Source organism: Macaca fascicularis, chromosome 2, assembly GCF_037993035.2.
Source record: "Macaca fascicularis isolate 582-1 chromosome 2, T2T-MFA8v1.1".
In the NCBI taxonomy this organism is placed as follows: Eukaryota; Metazoa; Chordata; class Mammalia; order Primates; family Cercopithecidae; genus Macaca; species Macaca fascicularis.
Window position 1 is genome coordinate 3,278,987 of NC_088376.1, and position 20,712 is coordinate 3,299,698.

Consider the following 20,712-nt stretch of genomic DNA (forward strand, 5'->3'; position numbering starts at 1 on the left):
CGTGGAAATGTTACTGATTTTTGTATGTTGATTTTGTATCTTGCAGCTTTACTGAATTTATCAGTTGTAATAGTTTTTTTGGTGGAGTCTTTAGTCCAAATATAAGGTCGTATCATCTGCAAACAAGGATAATTTGACTTTATTCTTGCCAACTTGGATGTTTTTTATTTTCTTCTCTTATTGCTCTAGCTTAGGACTTCCATAATATGTTGATTAACAGTGATGATAGTGGGCATCCTTGTCTTCTTCCAGATCTTAGAGAAAAGGCTTTCAGTTTTCCCCCATTCACTATTATACAAGTTCTGGATCTATTGCATATGGGCTTGATTATGTTGAGGTATGTTTCTTCTATACCCGGGTTTTTGAGAGTTTTTATTATGTTGACTTGTATCAAATGCTTTTTCAGCATCAATTGTGAAGTCATCATATGGTTTTTGTCTTTAATTCTATGTATCAAATTGATTTGCATATGTCGAATCATCCTTACATTCCTGGATTATATGCCAGTTGGTAATCCTTTTAATGTGTTGTTTAATGAGTTTGCTCATATTTTGTCGAGGATTTTTTCATCAATGTTCATCAGAGATATTGGCCTGTAGTTTTGTGTGTGTGTGTGGTTATTTTTTATGCATCTCTGTCTGATTTTGGTATCAAGGTAATGACTGGCCTCATAGAATGAGTTTGTAAGCATTCCCTCCTTTGCTATTTTTCAGAATAGTTTGAGTAGGATTGGTATTAGATGTTCTTTAAATGTTTGGTAGAATTTTGAAGTAAAGCCATCTGGTCTCAGGTATTTCTTTGCTGGAAGACTTTTTTTTTTTGAGGTGGATTTTTCACTCTTGTTGCCCAGGCTAGAGTGCAATGGCGCGATCTTGGCTTACTGCAACCTCTGTCTCCAAGGTTCAACTGATTCTCTTGCCTCAGCCTCCTGAGTAACTGGGGTTACAGGCAAGTGCCACCACGCCTGGCTAGTTTTTTTGTATTTTTAGTAGAGACGGGGTTTCGCCATGTTGGCCAGACTGGTCTCGAACTCCTGACCTCAGGTGATCCACCCACCTTGGCCTCCCAAAAGTGCTGGGATTACAGGAGTGAGCCACCAGGCACAGCCTGGAAGACTTTATTTGAGCTTTGGTCTCGTTACTGGTCTGTTCAGCTTTTGAATTTCTTCGTGGTTCAATCCTGGTAGGTTGTGTGTGTCTAGGAATGTATCCATTTATTATAGGTTTTCTAATTTATTGGTGCATAGCTGCTCATAGTAGCCTCTAATGATCCTTAAGATTTCTGCAGTATGGGTTATGATGTGTCATTTTCCATCTCTGATTTTTTTACTTGGATCTTCTCTCTTTTTTCTTAGTCTGGCTAAAGGTTTGTCAGTTTTTTATTCTTTTTGAAAACCAACTTTTTCATTGATTTTTGTATTGTTTTCTTCTTTTCAGTTTCATTTATTTCTGCTTTGGTCTTTATTATTTATTTTCTTCTGCTAATTTTAGGTTTAGGTTTGGTTTCCTTTTGCTTTTCTAGTTAAGATGCATCATTAGGTTGTTTATTTGAAGGTTTTTTTGTTTTTGATGTAGGCACTCTTAGCTATAAACTTTGCTCTTAATACTGCTTTTACTGTATCCCATACATAGGCTTCAGTTTGTTGTGTTTCCATTATCATTTGCTTCAATAAATTTTTTAGTTTCTTTTTTTTTGAGATGGAGTCTCGCTCTGTCACCCAGGCTGGAGTGCAGTGGCGCAATCTCTGCTCACTGCAACCTCTGCCTCCTGGGTTCAAGTGATTTTCATGCCTCAGCCTCCTGAGTAGCTGAGATTACAGGTACGTGCCACTACACCTGGCTAATTTTTGTATTGTTTAGTAGGCATGGGGTTTTACCATGTTGACCAGACTGGTCTCAAACTCCTGGCCTCAAGTGATCTGCCTGACTTGGCCTTTCAAAGTGTGGGGATTACAGGCCTGAGCAACTGCACCCAGCCCGGTTTCCTTCCTAATCTCTTCATTCACCCACTGGTCATTCAGGAGCATATTGTTTAATTTCCATGTGTTTATATAGTTTCCAAAATTCCTCATTATTTCCAGTTTTATTCCATTGTGGTTAAAGAAGATCCTTGATATTATTTCAAGTTTGTTTGTTTGTTTTGAGTTTCTTACCACTTGTTTTGTGACCTAACATATGGTCTTTCCTTGAGAATGATTCATGTGCTGGGAAGAAAAATATGTGTTCTACACTCCTTCAATGAAATGTTCTTAGATACTCATTAGGCCTGTTTGGTCTATAGTGCAGACTTTTTTTCTTTTTTTCTTTTTCTTTTTTCTTTTTGAGATGGAGTCTCACTCTGTTGCCCAAGCTAGAGTGAGTGCAGTGACACGATCCCAACTCACTGCAACCTCTGCCTCCTGGGTTCAAGTGATTCTTCTGCCTCAGCTTCCCAAAGTGCTGGAATTACAGGCACGTGCCACCACACCCAGCTAGCTTGTATTTTTAGTAGAGATGGTGTTTCACCATATTGGCCAGGTTGGTCTGAAACTCCTGACCTCAGATGATCCGCCCGCCTTGGCCTCCCAAAGTACTGGGATTACAGGTGTGAGCCACTCTGCCTGGCCTATAGTGCAGATTAAGTCTGATGTTTCCTTGTGAATTTTCTGTCTGTATGATCTGTCCAGTGCTGAAAGTGGGGTTTTGAAGTCTCCAGCTGTTATTATATTGGGGTCCGTCTCTCCCTTTAGCTCTAATGATACTTGCTTTATATATCTTGGTGCTCCAGTGTTTAGTACATATGTAATTACACTTGTTATGTTCTTTTGCTGAATTGAACCATTTATCATTATCATGACCTTGTCTCTTAAAATTTTTTTTTTTTCCTTGAAGTCTGTTTTGTGTGATATAAATACAGCTGCTTCTGTTCCTTTTTGGTTTCCATTTGCATGGAGTATCTTTTTCCATTCCTTTGTTGTCAGTTTATTTTTGTCTTTATACGTGAGATGTGTCTCTTGTAAGAGAACAGATTATTATGTCTTGTTTCTTTATCCGTTCAGCCACGCTTTGTCTTTTGATTGGAGGGTGTAGTCCATTTACATTCAATGTCATTACTGATGAGTAAGGATTTACACTTGCCATATTGTTATTTGTTCTCTTGTTGTTTTGTGGTTTTCTCTTCCTTCGTGTCTTCCTTTTAATGAAGGTGATTTTCTCTGGTGATATGTTTTATTTTCTTGCTTTTTATTTTTTGTTTATTATATGTTTGTAGATTAGAGGTTACCATGAGGCTTGCAAACAGTAGCTTATGGTAACAAATCAACACTGATTGTGTAAACAAACCAACAAAAAGAAAACTAATAAAAACTCAATACTTTAACATTGTGTCCTCACTTTGTAACTTTTTTACTGTTTTCATGTGTATATTATTGTATTGTCTCTGTTGAAAAGTTATACTCATTATTTTTGGTTTATTTTCTCATCTTTCTGTTAATACTTAAGATAGGAGTAGTTTACACAGCACAATTACAGTGTTATAATGTTCCGTGTTTGTCTCTGTACTTACTGTCACCAGTGAACCTTGCACCTGCAGATGATTTCTTCTTGCTCGTTAACCTCCTTTCCTTTCAGAGTGAAGAACCTCCCTATAGCATTTCTTGCAGGACAGGTCTGGTGTTGATGAAATTCATCAACTTTTGTTTGTCTGGGAAAATCTTTATTTTTATTTTTGCTTCATATGCTATTCTAGAGTAAAAAATTTTTTTGCTAGCACTTTAAATATGTCATACTACTCTCTCTTGGCCGTAAGGTTTCCATTGAAAAGTCTACTGCTAGATATTTTGGAGCTCCATTGTGTTAATTTGTTTCTTTTCTTGTGCTGCTTTTAGAATCCTTTCTTTATCCTTGATCTTTGGGAATTTGATTATTAAACTAATAATGGATTAAATCTTTAAATCTACTTGGTATTCTATAACCTTCTTTTACTTGAATATTTGTATCTTTCAGTTTCAGAAATTTTCTGTTACTATCCTTTTGAATAAACTTTCTATTTCTCTCTTTCTACCTTACTCTTAGATTTGTCCCGTTGAGGCTGTTTTGTAGATCTTATAGGCATGCTTCATTCATTTTTATTCTTTTTTCTTCTCTGTTTTCAAACAGGGCTCATAAGTCTCATGAATTCTTTCTTCTGCTTGATCAGTTCTGTTGTTAAGAGACTCTGATACATTCTTTAAATATCAAGTGCATTTTTCAACTCTAGAATTTCTGTTTGGTTTCTTTGTTAAATTTATCTGATAGGATTCTGAATTTCTTCTCTGTTATCTTGTATTTCTTTGAGTTTCCTCAGAGCAGCTGTTTTGAATTCTCTGTCTGAGAGGTCGCATATCTCCAATTCTCCGATTTGCCCCTGGTATGTCATTTAGTTCTTTTGATGAGGTTATGTTTTCTTCAATGGTCTTGATGCCAGTGGATGTTTGATAATATCTAGGCATTGAAGAATTAAATATTTATTGTAGGCTTCACAGTCTGGGCTTGTTGGTACTCATTCTTCTTGAGAAGGCTATCCAAGTATTCAAACCTACTTGGTTGTTATGATCTAAGTTTTTGGTCACTACAGCTGCATTAGAGGGCACCCCAAGCCTCATAATGCTGTAGTTCTCGGACACTTACAGAGATACCAGCTTGGTGGTTGATATGGTTAGGCTTTGTGTCCCCACACAAGTCTCATCTTGAATAATAATCCCCGTAATCCCCACGTGTCAAGGGAGAGACCAGGTGGAGGTAAATGGATCATGAGAGTGGTTTCCCCCATGCTGTTCTGGTGATAGTGAGTGCATTACGTGAGATCTGATGATTTTGTAAGTGTTTGGTAATTCCTCCTGTGTTCATTCTCCTTCCTGCTGCCTCCTGAAGAAAGTGCCTTGCTTTCCCTTCACCTTCCACCATGATTGTCAGTTTCCTGAGGCCTCCCCAGCTGTGTAGAACTGTGAGTCAATTAAACCTCTTTCCTTTCTAGATTACCCAGTCTCAGGCAGTTCTTTATAGCAGTGTGAGAATGGACTAATACTGTGGTCTTGGATAACATCTGGAAGAATTCCCTGGATTACCAGGTAGAGACTCTTGTTTTCTTCCCTTACTTTCTCCAAAATGAATGCAGTCTGTGTCTCTCTCTCTCTGGCTAAGCTGCCTGGAGCTCGGAGAGGGGTGACACAAGCACTCCTGTCGCCACCATTGTGGGGACTGTACTTGGTCAGATCTGAAGCCGGCAAAGCACTGTGTCTTGCCCACATCCTGCTGTAAACTATTACCTGGCTGCAACCTGTGTTCTCTCAAGACCCTCAGGCTATACAGTCATTATTTCAAGAGTGGCAGGAGCTAGTCATTCTTGTGTATTTCCCTTCGGGGCGTGTGCATTCCCCTGGGCTCTGGGCTCCAGACAGGTTCAGAGATAGTGCCTGGAAGCCAGGGCCTGAAATCGGACACCTTAGAAATTTCCCTGGTGCTGCATTCAACTATGTTTAAGCTGGTACTGAAATCACAAGACACAGTCCTTTCCACCCTTCCCTTTCCTCCCCCAGGCAGTGGAGTCACCCCCGGTGTCCACCTCCGCACAGGCCCACAGGGAGTCACCCCCGGTGTCCACCTCCGCACAGGCCCACAGGGAGCACCCCCGGTGTCCACCTCCGCACAGGCCCACAGGGAGCACCCCCGGTGTCCACCTCCGCACAGGCCCACAGGGAGTACTGCCGCAGTGTTTTCACTGGTCACTTAAGGCCCAAGGGCTCAGCTTTTCATGAATGTCGCCATTCCTGGGACTCACCCTTCAGGGCAGTGAGTTCCTTTCTGGTTTAGGGTAATTCCAGAGGTGCTGTCCCGTATTCTCTGGAATCAGGGACCCTAGAAGCCCACTTGGTGCTCCTCCCAACTATGTTTGTGGTGGTACCTAATCTGCAAGACAAAATTCCCTTTATTTTTCCCTCCCCTTTTCTGAAGCAGGAGGAGTCTCTCCTCGTAGCCACCAGAACTGTAAATGTGCCCGGTCACACCTGAAGCCTGCATGTCTCAGAGAGTCTTAGCTGAGGCCCACAGTGTGTATTACGTGGTTACTGCTGGTGATTATTCAGGGTCTAAGGTCTCTTTAGTCAGCAGGTGATGAATTCTTCAGGCCTTGATCCTTCCCTTCAGGTTCCTTCTGGCCCAGGGTGTGTCTAAAAATATCATCCAGGAGTTAGAGCCTAGAATGGGGACCTCACGACTCTGCCTGGTGCCTTATTTAACTGTGGCTGAGGTGGTATTTATGTTGTACAACAGAGTCCTGTTTATTCTTTCCTCTCCTCAAGGAGAAGGAAGGAATCTCTTGGAGCTGGGAGCCTTGCTGCCTTTGGTTGGGGAATGTGTGACACAAGCTCCCTTAGCCACACTGGCTGGTGTCTCATTAGGTCATGTACCTCCAAGTCCACTGGCTCCGAGCCCAGCACAGCACTACAGCTTGCCTAGGAGTTACAGTCCTTGTGACCTAGCCTGCCTTTTAATGTTATTTAGGACCCCAGAGCACTTCAGCCTGTGGTGGCGAGGCTTGCGGAAACTCCAGTTCCACCCTCCAAGCTGTGTGATTGTCCTGTCCCGGGGCTGGTCTCAGTGCTGCATTCACTGGCGCTGGCTGAGTCCTGCTGGGATTGGCAGCGCTGCCTTCCGGCGAATGGTCCCACGGTGGCTGTGCTCTGCGTTCCGGCGAATGGTCCCACGGTGGCTGTGCTCTTTCCGCATGCGCAGCACAGATTCTTCCTCATGCCGTGTGGTTGCTACGAGCGCGTGGGGGAGGGCTGGGGTCAGCCATTTAAGACTGTCTTTTCTATCCTTTTCACTGCCTCTTTCAACAAGACGAAGGTAAAAGCAGGTACTATGATTGCCCACATGATTTTTGGTTCTTATGAAGGTGCTTTTTGTGTACGTGGTTGTTAAATTTGGTGTTCCTGCAGGGAGGACCATCAGTGGAGGCTTCTATTTGGCCATATTGCTCTGCCTTTTGTTGCGATGAAGTCTTATTATGTTCCCTAGGCTGTTCTCGAACTCTTCGCCTCGAGTGATCCTCCCATCTTGGCTTCCCAAAGTGTTAGGATTGCAGGCATGAGCCACTATGCCTGTCCCTGAAAAATATTTAAATAAATCACAGGGACTTTAAACTACAAAATGTATACTTAGAGCCAAAGACACCTTACTTGTAAGAACTGGAAACGGGGATAATGCTGTCTATGGATATGCAGCCTATTCTTTTACTAACCTTTCTGGACTAGATCTTTGAAGTGCATCTTAGCTTTCATCCTTTCCTGAAGAGAGCAGAGATAGTGCCGCTTTAACTGTGTTCATACATGTATGAGGAATAACTTTAGTGTGAGCTGTTGGTTTTAAAGAGTCATACATTATTCTGTGCACTTTTGTAAGTTCATAATGAGCAGATTGGTCAACTGACATTTTTGATTATTTGTAATATATATGTTGCTTGGAATAAAACTGTTAATTTCCAGAAATATAAGTGAACCTTAGCTTTTCTGTTGGTGGCTTTTAAACTTTTATGATGGGAAAATGTGTGAATTTTCTCCTGGGAAGGTATAGACTAGAGATTTAGATACCAGTAGACTAATTGCGGAATTTCTGTGTAGCAGTTTAGTATGGCAAAGACTTAGCTGTCCATGAGGAAGGGCTTTAAGAACAACAACAACTACCAAAAAAAAAAAAAAGAAGAAGAAGAAGAAAAAGAAAGAATTAGCTGTTAGGTAGCTGTGACTTGAGAATTGGCAGGTCAGAGACAGAATCATTGCTTTATTGACAACATACTTTTCACACTAATGGAAGTATTAAAAGTATACAGCCTACATTATTGTGGCTGGGTGCAGTGGCTCACGCCTGTAATCCCAGCACTTTGGGAGGCTGAGGTCAGGAGTTCGAGATCAGGCTGGCCAACACGGCGAAACCCCATCTCTGCTAAAAATACAAAAATCAACTGAGCATGGTGGCACATGCCTGTGTCCCAGCTACTCAGAAGGCTAAGGCACAAGAATTGCTTGCCGAGATCATGCCGTTGCACTCCAGCCTGTGTGATAGAGTTATACTCTTGTCTCCAAAACAAAATCAGTAAATAGCCTAGATTATTGACATCTAATTTCATGAAATACTTGTCATTCTATTCAAGTGTATAGAAAATTTAATTTTGGTAATGTTACATTTTAAAGGCAGTAGCATCCTGGATATAGGTATGGGCCAAGGTTTCATGATGAAGTTGCTAAGAGCAACTGCAACAAAAGCAAAAATTGACAAATGGGATCTAGTTAAAGAGTTTCTGCACAATCAAAGAAACTGTCAACAGAGTAAACAGACAACCTATAGAACAGGAGAAAATATTTGCAAACTATTCATCTGGTAATGCTCTTACATCCAGAATTTATAAGGAACTTAAATTATAAAGAAAAACACAACCCCATTAAAAAGCGGGCAAAGGACTTGAACAGACATTTCTCAAAAGAAGACGTACATGTGGCTAACAATCATATGAAAAAAAGCTCAACATACTGATCATTAGAGAAGTGCAAACCCAAACCACAGTGAGATCCCATCTCACATCAGCTGGATGAGATACCATTGCTGGGTATATACCCATAGGAATATAGTTCTGTTACGAAGACATATGTATGTGTATGTTCATTGCAGCACTATTCACAGCAGCAAAGACATGGAATCAATCTAAATGCCCATCAGTGGTAGACTGGATAAAGAAAATGTGGTACATATACACTGCGGAATACTATGCAGCCATAAAAAAGAATGAGATCGTGTGCTTTGCAGGAACATGGATGGAGCTGGAGGCCATTATCCTTAGCAGATTAACATAGGAACAGAAAACCAAATGCCACATGTTCTCGCTTATAAGTAGGGGAGCTAAATGATGAGAACACATGGACACATACAGGGGAACAGCATATACTGTGGCTTTTTGGAGTGTGGAAGGTAGGAGGAGGGAGAGGATCAGGAAAAATAACTAATGGATAGTAGGTGTAATACCTGGATGATGAAATAATCTGTACAACAAATCCCTGTGACACATGTTTACCTATGTAACAAACCTCCACATCCTGCACATGTACCCCTGAACCTAAAAGTTAAAAAAAGTTGAAAAGCAAAAAAGAGAAAAATGTTCTGCTTTTCTCCTTGGAATGTAATTATTTTTAAAACAGCTTTATTAAGGAATAATTGACATAAACCGCATAGTTAGAGCATACAAATTTGATAACTTTTGAGATCCACATATCTCCATGAAATCATCACTACAAATAATTTAGTGAATATAACGATCATGCCTTAAAAGTTTTTCTTTGCCACTTTGTAATTTCTATTTCTCTCTCTTCTTCCCTCATTCCTAGTCTGTCGTGAATATGTTTTCTATCATTATTGGTTTGTTTGCATTTTCTAGAGTTGTATGTAAATGGACTTTTGTGGTCTAGTTTCTTCAGTGTTGTTATTTTGAGATCCAATTATATTGCATGTTTCAGTCCTTCATTGCCTTTTTATTGCTCAATACGATTGCATTGTATGGATTTATCACACGTTTTAAAATCCATCCACCTGTGGATGGTTATATTAGCTATCTACTGCTGTATAACAGATTATTTGAAAACTCAGTGGCATGAAACAGCATGCATATCTTATCTTACAGTTTCTGGGCCAGGAATTTGGGAGTGGCTTAGTTGGGTGACTCTGACTGAGGAATTTCATGAGATTGCCTCGGTCTCTGGTCCTCTGACCAAGGATCCTCTTTGCAGGGATGCTTGATTGAGTGTCCTTATGACATGGAATCTGGTAACTGCTAAAACAAGTGATCCAAGAGCAGCATGGGCAAACAGGGAGCTTCAATGCCTTTTTTTTTTTTTTTTTTTTTAAGACAAAGTCTCACTCTGTCGTCGAGGGTGGAGTGCAGTGGCATGACCTTGGCTCACTGCAACTTCTGCCTCCCAGGTTGAAGTGATTCTTGTGCCTCAGCCTCCTGAGTAGCTGGCATTACAGACGTGCGCCACCACAGCCAGCTAATTTTTGTATTTTTAGTAGAGTTGGGGTTTCACCAGATTGGCCAGGCTGGTCTCAAACTCCCAGCCTCAACCTCCCAAAGTGCTAAGCCACCGCGTCTGGCTGGAAGCTTCAATGCCTTTTATAACCTGGTCTCAGCAGTCACACGTTGTCACTTTCTTCATGATACTATTTGCTAGAAATAAGTCACTCCATCCAACCCACACACAAAGAGCAAAGAACTGGGGCTGCTTTTGAAGAAAGCAGTGTTAAAGAATTTGTTGTCATATTTTAAAACTACTGCAATGGACTTTGGGGTTGTTTTTAGGTTTTGACTGTTACAAATAAAAATGCTTATTAAAATACATGTAAAAATCTGTGTAGACATATAGTTTTATTTATGTGAATAGCTAGGCATAAAACGGCTAGTTTGTAAGATACTGTTATGCTTAAATTTTTACTGTTTTTAAAGTAAAGACTATAAACCATTGCTAAGAGAAAATAAAATATTTAATTTCTTTTATTAATGTTTATATTAATTTTTAATACAGTCACGCATCATTTGACAACAGTGATATATTCTGAGTAATGTTAGGTGATTTCCTCATTGTGTGAGTATCGTAGAATGTACTTAACACAAACCTAGATAGTGTAGCCTACTACACACCTAGGCTATGTGTTATAGTCTATTGCTTTTAGGCTACAAACCTATACAGCATGTTTCTGTAATGAATACGTTAGGCATTTGTAACACAATGGTAGGTATTTGTGTATTTAAACATAGAAAAGGTACGGTACAGATACAGTACTATAATTTTATGGGACCACCGTTATATGTGCGGCCTGTTTTTGACCAAAATGTCATTATGCGGCACATGACTGTTTTACATTTCTTAAAAAGGTTAATATCTGTAAAGGAAACCTACACAAATGTTGTTTTGCAGAGTGGGTTGTACCATTTTCCATCAGCAGTGTACGAGAGCACAGGGGTTCCACGTGCCCCGCAGCACTTGGCATGGTCACTTTTTAAAATTGTTTATGGTTTTAATTTGCATTTCCTTATTAATAAGTAATGATGTTGAGTATTTTGTTTCTTTGCCATCTATGGATCTTCTTTGGTGAAGTGTCATCTTTTGTTCATTAAAAAAATGGATTTAGGCTGGGCACGGTGGCTCACGCCTGTAATCCCAGCACTTTGGAAGGCCGATGTGGGCGGATCACAAGGTCGGGAGATCAAGACCATCCTGGCTAACACGGTGAAACCCCGTGTCTACTAAAAATACAAAAAATTAGCTGGGCGTGGTGGTGGGCGCCTGTAGTCCCCGCCACTCTCGAGGCTGAGGCAGAATGGCCTGAACCCGGGAGGCGGAGCTTGCAGTGAGCCGACATCGCGCTACTGCACTCCAGCCTGGGGGACAGAGCGAGACTCCATCTCACACACACACACACACACACACACACACACACACACACACACACACACAAAAAGAAAAAAAAAAAAGAAAAGAAAAAAATGGATTTATCAGTTGGGGTAGTGGCTCTTGCCTGTAATCCCAGCCCTTTGGAAGGCTGAGGCGGGCGGATCACTTGAGGTCAGGCGTTCATGACCGTCCTGGCAACATGGTGAAACCCTGTCTCTACTAAAAATACAACAACTAGCTGGTGTGGTGGCACGTGCCTGTAATCCAAGCTACTTGGGAGGCTGAGGCAGGAGAATCACTTGAACCTGGGAGGCGGAGGTTGCAGTGAGCCAAGATCACACCACTGCACTCCAGCCTGGGCGACAGAACAAGACTCTGTCCCCCCCAAAAAAAAAAAAAAAAAAAAGATTTATCTTCATCTTTGCTGAGTTATCGTATGCTTTGCTTTGCTTGTATTTTCTTCCATGCTTCAGCTTGCCTTTTTCATTTTTGTAGTAGTGTTTTTTAAAGATCAAACTTTTTAAAATGAAGTCAATTTATTGATTTTAGTTTTTTATAGTTTTCTTTTGTGTTCTGTTAAGAAATGTTTGCTTAACCCTATTCAGTAATTTTTTTTCAGTGATTTCTTGTAGAAGTTTAGGTCTATGATCTATTTCAGGTTAAATTTTATAAATGTCCTGTGGTAAGGGTTGAAGTTCTTCTTTTTCCTCTTTATTATTATTAAATTATTTGCATATGGCTCTGCAGCTTGCTCTGTACATTTTCCTATCTTTATTGGCACCTTTGGTAAAAAAATAAATAAATAAAAGTTGACCATATGCGTGGGTAATTTCTGCTTTATTGGTCTTTTTGCTTGTCGTTTTTCTTTTTTTTTTTTTTCCTGAGACAGTCTTGCTTTGTTTTCTGGGCTAGAGTGCAGTGAACTGAAAATGACTCACTGCAGCCTCCACCCCCTGGGCTCAAGTAATCCGCCTGCCTTAGCCTCCCAAGTAGCTGGGACCACAGGCACATGCTACATACACGCCTGGCTAATTTTTTGAATTTTTGTTGAGACGTGGGGTCTCACTTTGTTGCCAAGGCTGGTCTCCAACTCCTGGGCTCAAGTGATCCTCTCAAAGTGTTGGGATTACAGGCGTGAGCCACTGTACCCAGCCTTTGCCTGTCTTTATACATTACCACACTCCATTGATTATGGTAGCTTTCATAGTAAGTCTTGAAATCAGGTAGTATGGGTATTCTAACTCTGTTCCTCTTTTTCAAGGTTATTTTGGCTATTCTAGGTCCTTTATGTTTTCATATAACTTTTAGAATCAACTTTTCAGTTTCTACTGAGATTTGGAGTGGAATGGCATTCAATGTATAGATCAATTTGAGGTGAATCAGTATTTTGCTAATAATCGGTCTTCCAATCCAAATAGTATATGTGTTACTCAAAGTAGAGGGCCATAATTATTCTATTTGTGTGTGTATGATTTGCTCACTTTATTTGACAATCAGTGGTTAGTTCTTGTCCACAATGACTTTATCAATAGATTTTTGAACGTGGTGACCAGCACATAGGTAATCAATGTATAGAGCTTGTGAATGTTCAGCTTCATCATGTTTTCAAAACCACATATGGGTACCCATGAGACATTGCTTGTTCCTTTGTTCCAGACAGCTTTGTTCTGCCTGGTGTCAAGGCGCACATCTAGAGTTCGCATCTCCTTCATGGCAAATTTCTGGATCTCTTTGAGTGCCTGAGGGCCACGTTTCTTGAAGCCCACTCCACGGATATGCTTCTGAATGTGGCTGGTGTATCCTCGGGTCACCTTATCGATGGCAGGATGCTTCTGAATGTGGCTGGTGTACCCTCACGTCACCTTATCAATGGCAGGATGATTCTGAATGTGGCTGGTGTATCCTCGGGTCACCTTATCGATGGCAGGATGATTCTGAATGTGGCTGGTGTATCCTCGGGTCACCTTATCGATGGCAGGATGATTCTGAATGTGGCTGGTGTATCCTCGGGTCACCTTATCAATGGTAGGATGATTCTGAATGTGGCTGGTGTACCCTCACGTCACCTTTTCGATGGCAGGATGATTCTGAATGTTGATGGTGTACCCTCACATCACCTTATCAATGGCAGGATGATTCTGAATGTGGCTGGTATACCCTCACGTCACCTTATCAATGGCAGGATGATTCTGAATGTTGATGGTGTACCCTTAGGTCACCTTACTGATGGCAGGATGATTCTTTTTCTTGCCGCCCAACTTTGTGGAGCCATTCTGCTGGACCCAAGTTAGAAATGAAGAGCATGAAAGATTGTCTCCATTTGGTTTTTTTTTAGTTTCTCTGAGCATGTTTTGTGGTCATCACTGTGCAAGTCTTGCATACTTTTTGTCAAATTTATCCTTAAGCATTTCCTATTTATTATTGTAAATGGTTTTTTTGTTTTGTTTTGTTTTTTCTTAGATGGAGTTTCGCTCCTGTTGCCCAGGCTGGAGTGCAGTGGCATGATCTCGGCTCACTGCAAGCTCCGCCTCCCGGGTTCAAGCGATTCTCCTGCCTCATCCCCCCAAGTAGCTGGGATTACAGGGATGCGCCACCAGGCCCGGCTGATTTTGTATTTTTAGTAGAGACAGGGTTTTTCCATGTTGGTCAGGCCTCATGTGATCCGCCCGTCTTGGCCTCCCAAAGTGCTGGGATTACAGTCGTGAGCCACTGCACCTGGCCAGTATTTTTTTTTTTAAATGTTCAGTTTCTGTTTGGTCATTGCTGGTCTTAGAAATACAACTGATTTTTATATTTTGACTTTGTTTCTACAGCCTTCTTAAACTCACTTATTAATTTTAGCAGTTTTTTTTTCAGGTTCCATAGGGTTATCTATGGAGCTGATCACATCATCTGTGGATAAAGACAGTTTTATATTCTTCCTTTCTAATCTGTATGCTTTTTATTGCTTGTAAAAATTTATTTATTACATTGCTAGAATTTCTAGTGTAATGTTGAATAGAAGTGATGAGTAGACATTGCTGGCCTTGGTCCTGGTCTGAGGGTGAAAGTAGCCTTTTGCCACTAGCCAGGGTGTTAGATACAGAGTTTTCATATGTCCAGGAAGTTACCTTATATGTCTGTATTCCCGAGAGTTTTTAAAAATCAGGAATGGATGGTTTTTGTTCCAGTGCTTTTTTGTATCTATCATACAGTTTGTTTTTTAAGTCTGTTAACCTGGTGAATTACGTTGATTTTTTTTTGAATGTTAAATCCATCTTTCTTTCTTGGAATATATCCCAATCGGTCATGATGTGTTTTCCTTCTTATGTATTATTATGATATGTCATTACTATATATTGTTAAGAATTTTGGCATCTATATTCATGAGGGATATTGCTTTGTAGGTTTCTTTTCTTTTTTTTTTTTTTTTTTTGAGACAGAGTCTCGCTCTGTCGCCCGGGCTGGAGTGCAGTGGCCGGATCTCAGCTCACTGCAAGCTCCGCCTCCTGGGTTCACGCCATTCTCCTGCCTCAGCCTCCCGAGTAACTGGGACTACAGGCGTCCGCTACCTCCCCCGCCTAGTTTTTTGTATTTTTTAGTAGAGACGGGGTTTCACCGTGTTAACCAGGATGGTCTCGATCTCCTGACCTCGTGATCCGCCCGTCTCGGCCTCCCAAAGTGCTGGGATTACAGGCTTGAGCCACCGCGCCCGGCCTGTAGCTTTCTTTTCTTACAGCGTCTTTGGTTTTGTTCTGTTTTCTCAGAGACTAGATTTTCTGAGAATTTTTTTCTGAAGAGTTTATGTAGAAGTACTGTTCTTTCCACATTAAATGTTTGGTAGAATTTAGCAATGAAGATGTGAAGACATCTTTGTGGAGGTTTTCACATTTTTTCTTTTTATTTATTTTTAATTTTTAATGTATTTGTAGGATGTGTTTTCCTTTTTATTTATTTTTTAAGGTATGTGTGCCATTTCTTTCTGATACTTTATAATTAGAGGTTGAAACTGCTTTACAGTTGACATCCATATACTCGCCCCAAAGGTATATTATGCTGCATTTGCTTTATCACATATCTATTCATTTATCCTCCCCTCTATCCATGCCTCAATATTATTAATGCATTTTAAAATAATTTATAGACAAAAGAACATTTCTTTTTCAAATAGATTCCCAGGTTTAGGTTTTTTTTACAGTTCTTTCTTTCTCTCTGTCTTGTCTTTTCTTTTCCTTTCTTTTCCTTTTCCTTTTCCTTTTTCTTTTGTTTTGTTTTGTTTTGTTTTGTTTTCTTTTCTTCTTTTACTCTGTTGCTCTGGCTAGAGCGCAGTGCAGTGGCATGATCACAGCTCACTGCAACCTTGGACTCCTGGGCTCAAGTAATTCTCTTGCCTTAGCCTCTTGAATAGCTAGGACTACAAGTGTGTGCCACCATGCTTGGCTCATTATTTTATTTATATATATATATATATATATATATATATATATATATATATATATATATATAGAGAGAGAGAGAGAGAGAGAGAGAGAGAGAGAGAGAGAGAGATGGGTCTTGCCATGTTGCCCAGGCTAATCTTGAACTCCTGGCCTCATGGGATCCTCCAACCTTGGGCTCCCAAAGTACTGGGATTATAGGGATGAGCCACCATGCCTGGCCCTGATTTTATTTCTTGAGGTCAAGTTTAAATACAGTGAAATGCAAAAATCCTATTTGTATCATTCAGTTAATTTTGGCAAGCCCATCCACTTATGTAAGTCAAATCCTTTTTAAGATACAGATCATTAAAGTTCTCCCATACTACTTCTCAGACAGTCCCAACCCACACCTCCAAAGGCAAGTGCTGTTCTGATTTTCTTCCGTAAAGTAGTTATGCTTTTTCTATAACTTCATATAAATGGAATCATATTGTACATATGTGTGTCTCTGTGTGTGTGTGTGTGTGTGTGCGTGTGTGTGTGTGTGTGTGACTTCTTTTGTTTGGAATAACATTTTTGAGATTGGTATTGTTGCCTGTTTCAGTAGTTCTCTCTTTTTAATACTTTGTAGTATAACTTAATATAATGTCATATTATTGCTTTATGCCCTACTATATGGTCAATTCTCTTAAATGTTGTTAGTGTTCCTGAGAAGATTGGATGTTCTCTTTTCATTGGTTTTATGTTTCTCTGTCTTTTCAACCAACCTAGTTAATATGCTATTTGTTTCTTCTTTATTCATTTAAAAATCTATTGTTTCATATTTACACTGTCATTCTTCATATTTTAAAGTTATTTTTAAATTTAAATATAACAAAATTGATTTTTTGTGGCATATAACTTCATAGGTTTTGACAGATGCATATAGTTGGGTTTCCACACCAAAGTCAAGATGTACAACAGTTCCATCAACTCCCCAGAAACCTTCATGTTGCCCCATTATTAACCCTTCCATCTTCCTCCTGTCAGTGGAAATCACTGATTTTTCATCCCTTCAGTCTTGCCCTTTCCTGGATGCCATAAAAATTTTGTTTCATTTAGCAAAATGCATTAAGATTACCTATGTTGTTGGCATGTATTAATAATCATTCTTTTTTATTGCTGTATGAATGTATCATAGTTTGTTTCTATATTCACTGGTTGAAAGACATTTGGGTATTTTCTATATTTTGGCAATTAGGAATGAAACTGCTATAAACATTTGAGTACAGGTTTTTGTGTGAACGTAAGTTTTAATTTCATTTGGCCAAATACCTAGGATTGGGATTGTTGTATTTCATGTTCATGTAATTTTAACTTTATATGATATGGAACGTTTTAAACTGTAGACTGTGTCTTTTAAACTCTGTTCAGGGTATCAGTTTCATCTTGAATGAGACTTGATAGTTTTTGTCTTTCACAAAATGTATGCATTTCATCTGTTGAATTTGCAGGCCTACAGTTGTTTCTTAGCTTCGCAGATTACCTTTTTAATATACATGCAATCAGTAATAAAGACATGTCTCTCCTTCATAGTGTTTGAAATTTGCGTCTTCTTTCTGATCACTGTGGTTAGAGGTTTATCGATTTTATAATCTCTAAGAACCAAATGTTTTGATTCTTTGATTTTTCTCTATTAACTTTCTATTTTCTATTTAGTTGACTTCTCTGATCTTTATTATTTTCTTTCTTTTGCTTACTTGGGTTTAGTACTTTGAGTTTAACATAATACATACAAAATTTAATTTCTCTCTGGAAGTAAATTGACAGATTTTGAAACGTCCAGATTCCTGGGGAATGTGTGTATGTGGTATTCGGGAGAAAACGGAAGACAGAGCTTCAGAGATAATGAAATTATGGTATTTTTAATTAGTAGAAGAAAGGAGGATTTTCTTTTGGATATTGATCTTTCTGCCTGTTCATCTAACTTTCTTTCAAACTCTGAATGAAGTGTATCTGTAAATTATTAAAGGTGGAATCCCCATGACAAGCATTTGAATGTTTATCCTACACAGAGCCATCTGTGCGAAATACGTGGCATCTTTTAAGTTGGGCAAAATACTATCTGGAGGAATCAGATTTCATTCTTGTCTCTACTGTTAGCAGTTACTTAACCTGAAGGATGATATAATGTTTACTTGAATTCAAAATACTCATTTAAGTCTGCAAGTCTTCCCAAATGAGTAACCTCTACCTCAGCTAAGGTATATGGTGTTTCTGGAGTTGTTTTCATTTGGTATGCTGTAGTTTATTGGAGTAAATAATTTCTGTAATGTGTGGAGCAGAATTTGTATTCGTGTTTTAGATTGTCTTCCAAAGCCTGAATTAGAATTAAGGAACTATGTTGCTCCACTGTTTGAGCACTCTATTTAAATATTAAAGCAGGTTTGTTTTCCTCTGTAAATAGAAGTAATATTATTTCTGAGAGATGAAATTGGCTTATCTGTTTTGGGTTCTATTTTTAAATGGTTATTTCTTTTGTAGTCCTCAAGAAGAAATATAGGCAGTATTAGAATTGGAGAATTGATGAAGGGGTATGGTATTTATAGAACGATAAGAAAATTATTTTGTTTACTTTTCTAATCACTTAATATTAAATTTTATTTTTTAGATCCTGTTTGACCAAACTCAGAGATCAATTAAGGCACAGCTTCAGAACTTTGTTAAAGAGTAAGTCAATTGCAGTGAAGAGGAAAGAAAATTAACTAGTTAATGATCAGTCTGCGAATTGGTATCTTTTGGAAGAAGTTATATACCATGAATTATTGAAAATATTGGTGTTTTTATTTGCTTTGTGAAATGTATGCTGCATTTCTTCCTGAATTATTCTATAAGTAGATCAGACTTGATATCTTTCAGTGAATCACTTCTTCCACAAATACGTGTTCTGGAGGATACTTAGCTAAGGATACATAGCTGTAGGTTTAAAAAATATTTTTAATGTAAATAATCTAATTGTTCTTTCACCATCAAAGAAAACCCCAAAAGTGGATGAAATACTATTAGCTATTGTAGTTGAAACTATGTTTTCCGTTATTTCAGTGTTTCAGTGTGGTGTTTTCTTTGAAGAGAAGATAATGGAATATATGAGAATGAGTCATGAAAGTACATGATTTTTGGACCCTGGTGTGGTGGCTCACACCTGTAATCCCAGCACTCTGGGAGGCCAAGACGGGTGGACCACCTGAGGTCAGGAGGCGAGACCAGCCTGGCCAACATGGAGAAACCCCATCTCTACTAAAAATACAAAATTAGCTGGGCGTGGTAGCGCATGCCTGTAATCCCAGCTACTCAGGAGACTGCGGCAGGAGAATCGCTTGAACCTGGGAGGTGGAGGTTGCAGTGAGCTGAGATCATGCCATTGCATTCCCACCTGGGCGATGAGTGAAACTCTGTCTCAAAAAAAAAAAAAAAGTACATGATTTTTGTTACTTATGAGTATTTTGTGTCACATTCATCACATTTTCTTTGTGAAATAAAATAGAACTGGAAATTTTAAAAATCAGAAATTTCCAAATTAGGAAAGTTTTTCTTTTTCACATTAATAATACAGTTTTTTTCTCTTGATTCCTGGCTGGGAATATATAAAATTACAGATAAAGTTTATTATAATAGAGCTGTACGGTGGTGTTAGATCTCATTAAGATAGTACACTGTTTTTAATAGGTTAGAATTTGTTGTTCTGGAGGTTATGTATCACAGTTTCTTTTCTTTTCTTTTTTTCTTTTTTGAATATAGAGACGGTCTGACTCTGTTACTCAGGCTGGAGTACAGTGGCTTGATCATAACTCACTGTAACCTCGAATTCCTGGGCTGAAGTGATCCTTCTGCCTCAGCCTCCTGAGTAGTTAGGACTACAGGCGTGGACCACTTCTGGCTAATTTTTCTTTTATTTTTTATATTTGTAGAGGCAGATCTCACTATGTTGCTGAGGCTAGTCTCAAACTCTTGGCCTCAAAGCAGTTTTCTTACCATAACCTCCCAAAGCACTGGGACTACAGGCATGAGCCAGTGCACCCAACTAGATTCTTTATAAATTACTTTGTGATAGATTAATACTTAGAATGTCTTCATAGAATGCACACATACAGTTTATGGCTTCTTTCGAGGAGTTGAATGTCCTTCTTACATATACTTTATTATGATTTTTATAAAATCATTTGTCTTCAAGTTATTTTACCTAGCTCCCTAGTAGAAAAATACAAGTAAAGGGTTGTTATGTGAGTAAGGTCATTAATGAACCAAGTGTTTCAGATTTTCAGACTATTGAAAGGGATACTGTTATTCTTTGCTGATGTAACGGTTCTTTCAGAAATTGATGTGTTCCAGCCTGGGCAATAATGTGAGGCCACAGAAATAAAAAATAAAGATTAGCCTTGTGTGGTGGCATGTGCCTATAATCCCAGCTGCTTGAAAGGCTTGAGGTGTGAGGATCGTTTGAGCCCAGGACTTTAAGGCTGTAGTGAGCTATGATCTTGCCACAGCATGAGAAATGAATGTTGTTTCTTAGAGTGTGGTCTGTAGACCATCCGTAGTAGTAAAATCACAGGTGTATCTTAAAAATAAACTCCTCAGATTTCTAGGATTTTTCCTGAAGGCTAAAGAATTATAATCTCTTGGAAAGAGCTCTGGAAATTACATTTTTAATAAGTGCCCTATAGTGATTCTTATGTATAGTACCGTTTACAAATCATTTGGTTAAATAATGGTACGTATCCCTGAATTTGTCTTTAGAAAAACAATTAACTTTTCCTTTATGTTTCTGTAATGTTAACTTGATAATTTATTGTCACCTCAAGTTATATAGGTTTAAATAGTGAAATT

The 20,712-nt window shown here is 39.1% G+C and overlaps 1 protein-coding gene and 1 long non-coding RNA gene across 22 annotated transcripts in view; one reads left to right on the forward strand and one right to left on the reverse strand.

Moving 5' to 3' along the window:
* The window catches only part of LOC135969585 (uncharacterized), a 305,912-nt gene that overhangs the window by 98,990 nt on the left and 186,210 nt on the right, over positions 1-20,712 (reverse strand). The gene's annotated exons all lie outside the window — the stretch shown is intronic.
* ACAP2 (ArfGAP with coiled-coil, ankyrin repeat and PH domains 2) overlaps positions 1-20,712 on the forward strand; it is a 181,299-nt gene that overhangs the window by 87,062 nt on the left and 73,525 nt on the right. For 17 of the 21 annotated variants that reach the window (XR_010584841.2, XR_012430551.1, XR_012430552.1 and 14 more), the window contains one exon: positions 18,500-18,558. Coding sequence is in view for 13 of the 21 variants with exons in the window: in XM_065539686.1 (XP_065395758.1) it covers positions 18,500-18,558 (59 nt within the window). In the remaining 8 variants the exon portion in view is untranslated. Of the gene's footprint in view, positions 1-4,992; positions 5,087-18,499; positions 18,559-20,712 lie in introns of all 21 variants that reach the window. The other 4 variants (XM_074030735.1, XM_074030733.1, XM_074030734.1 and 1 more) reach the window with 1 other exon arrangement.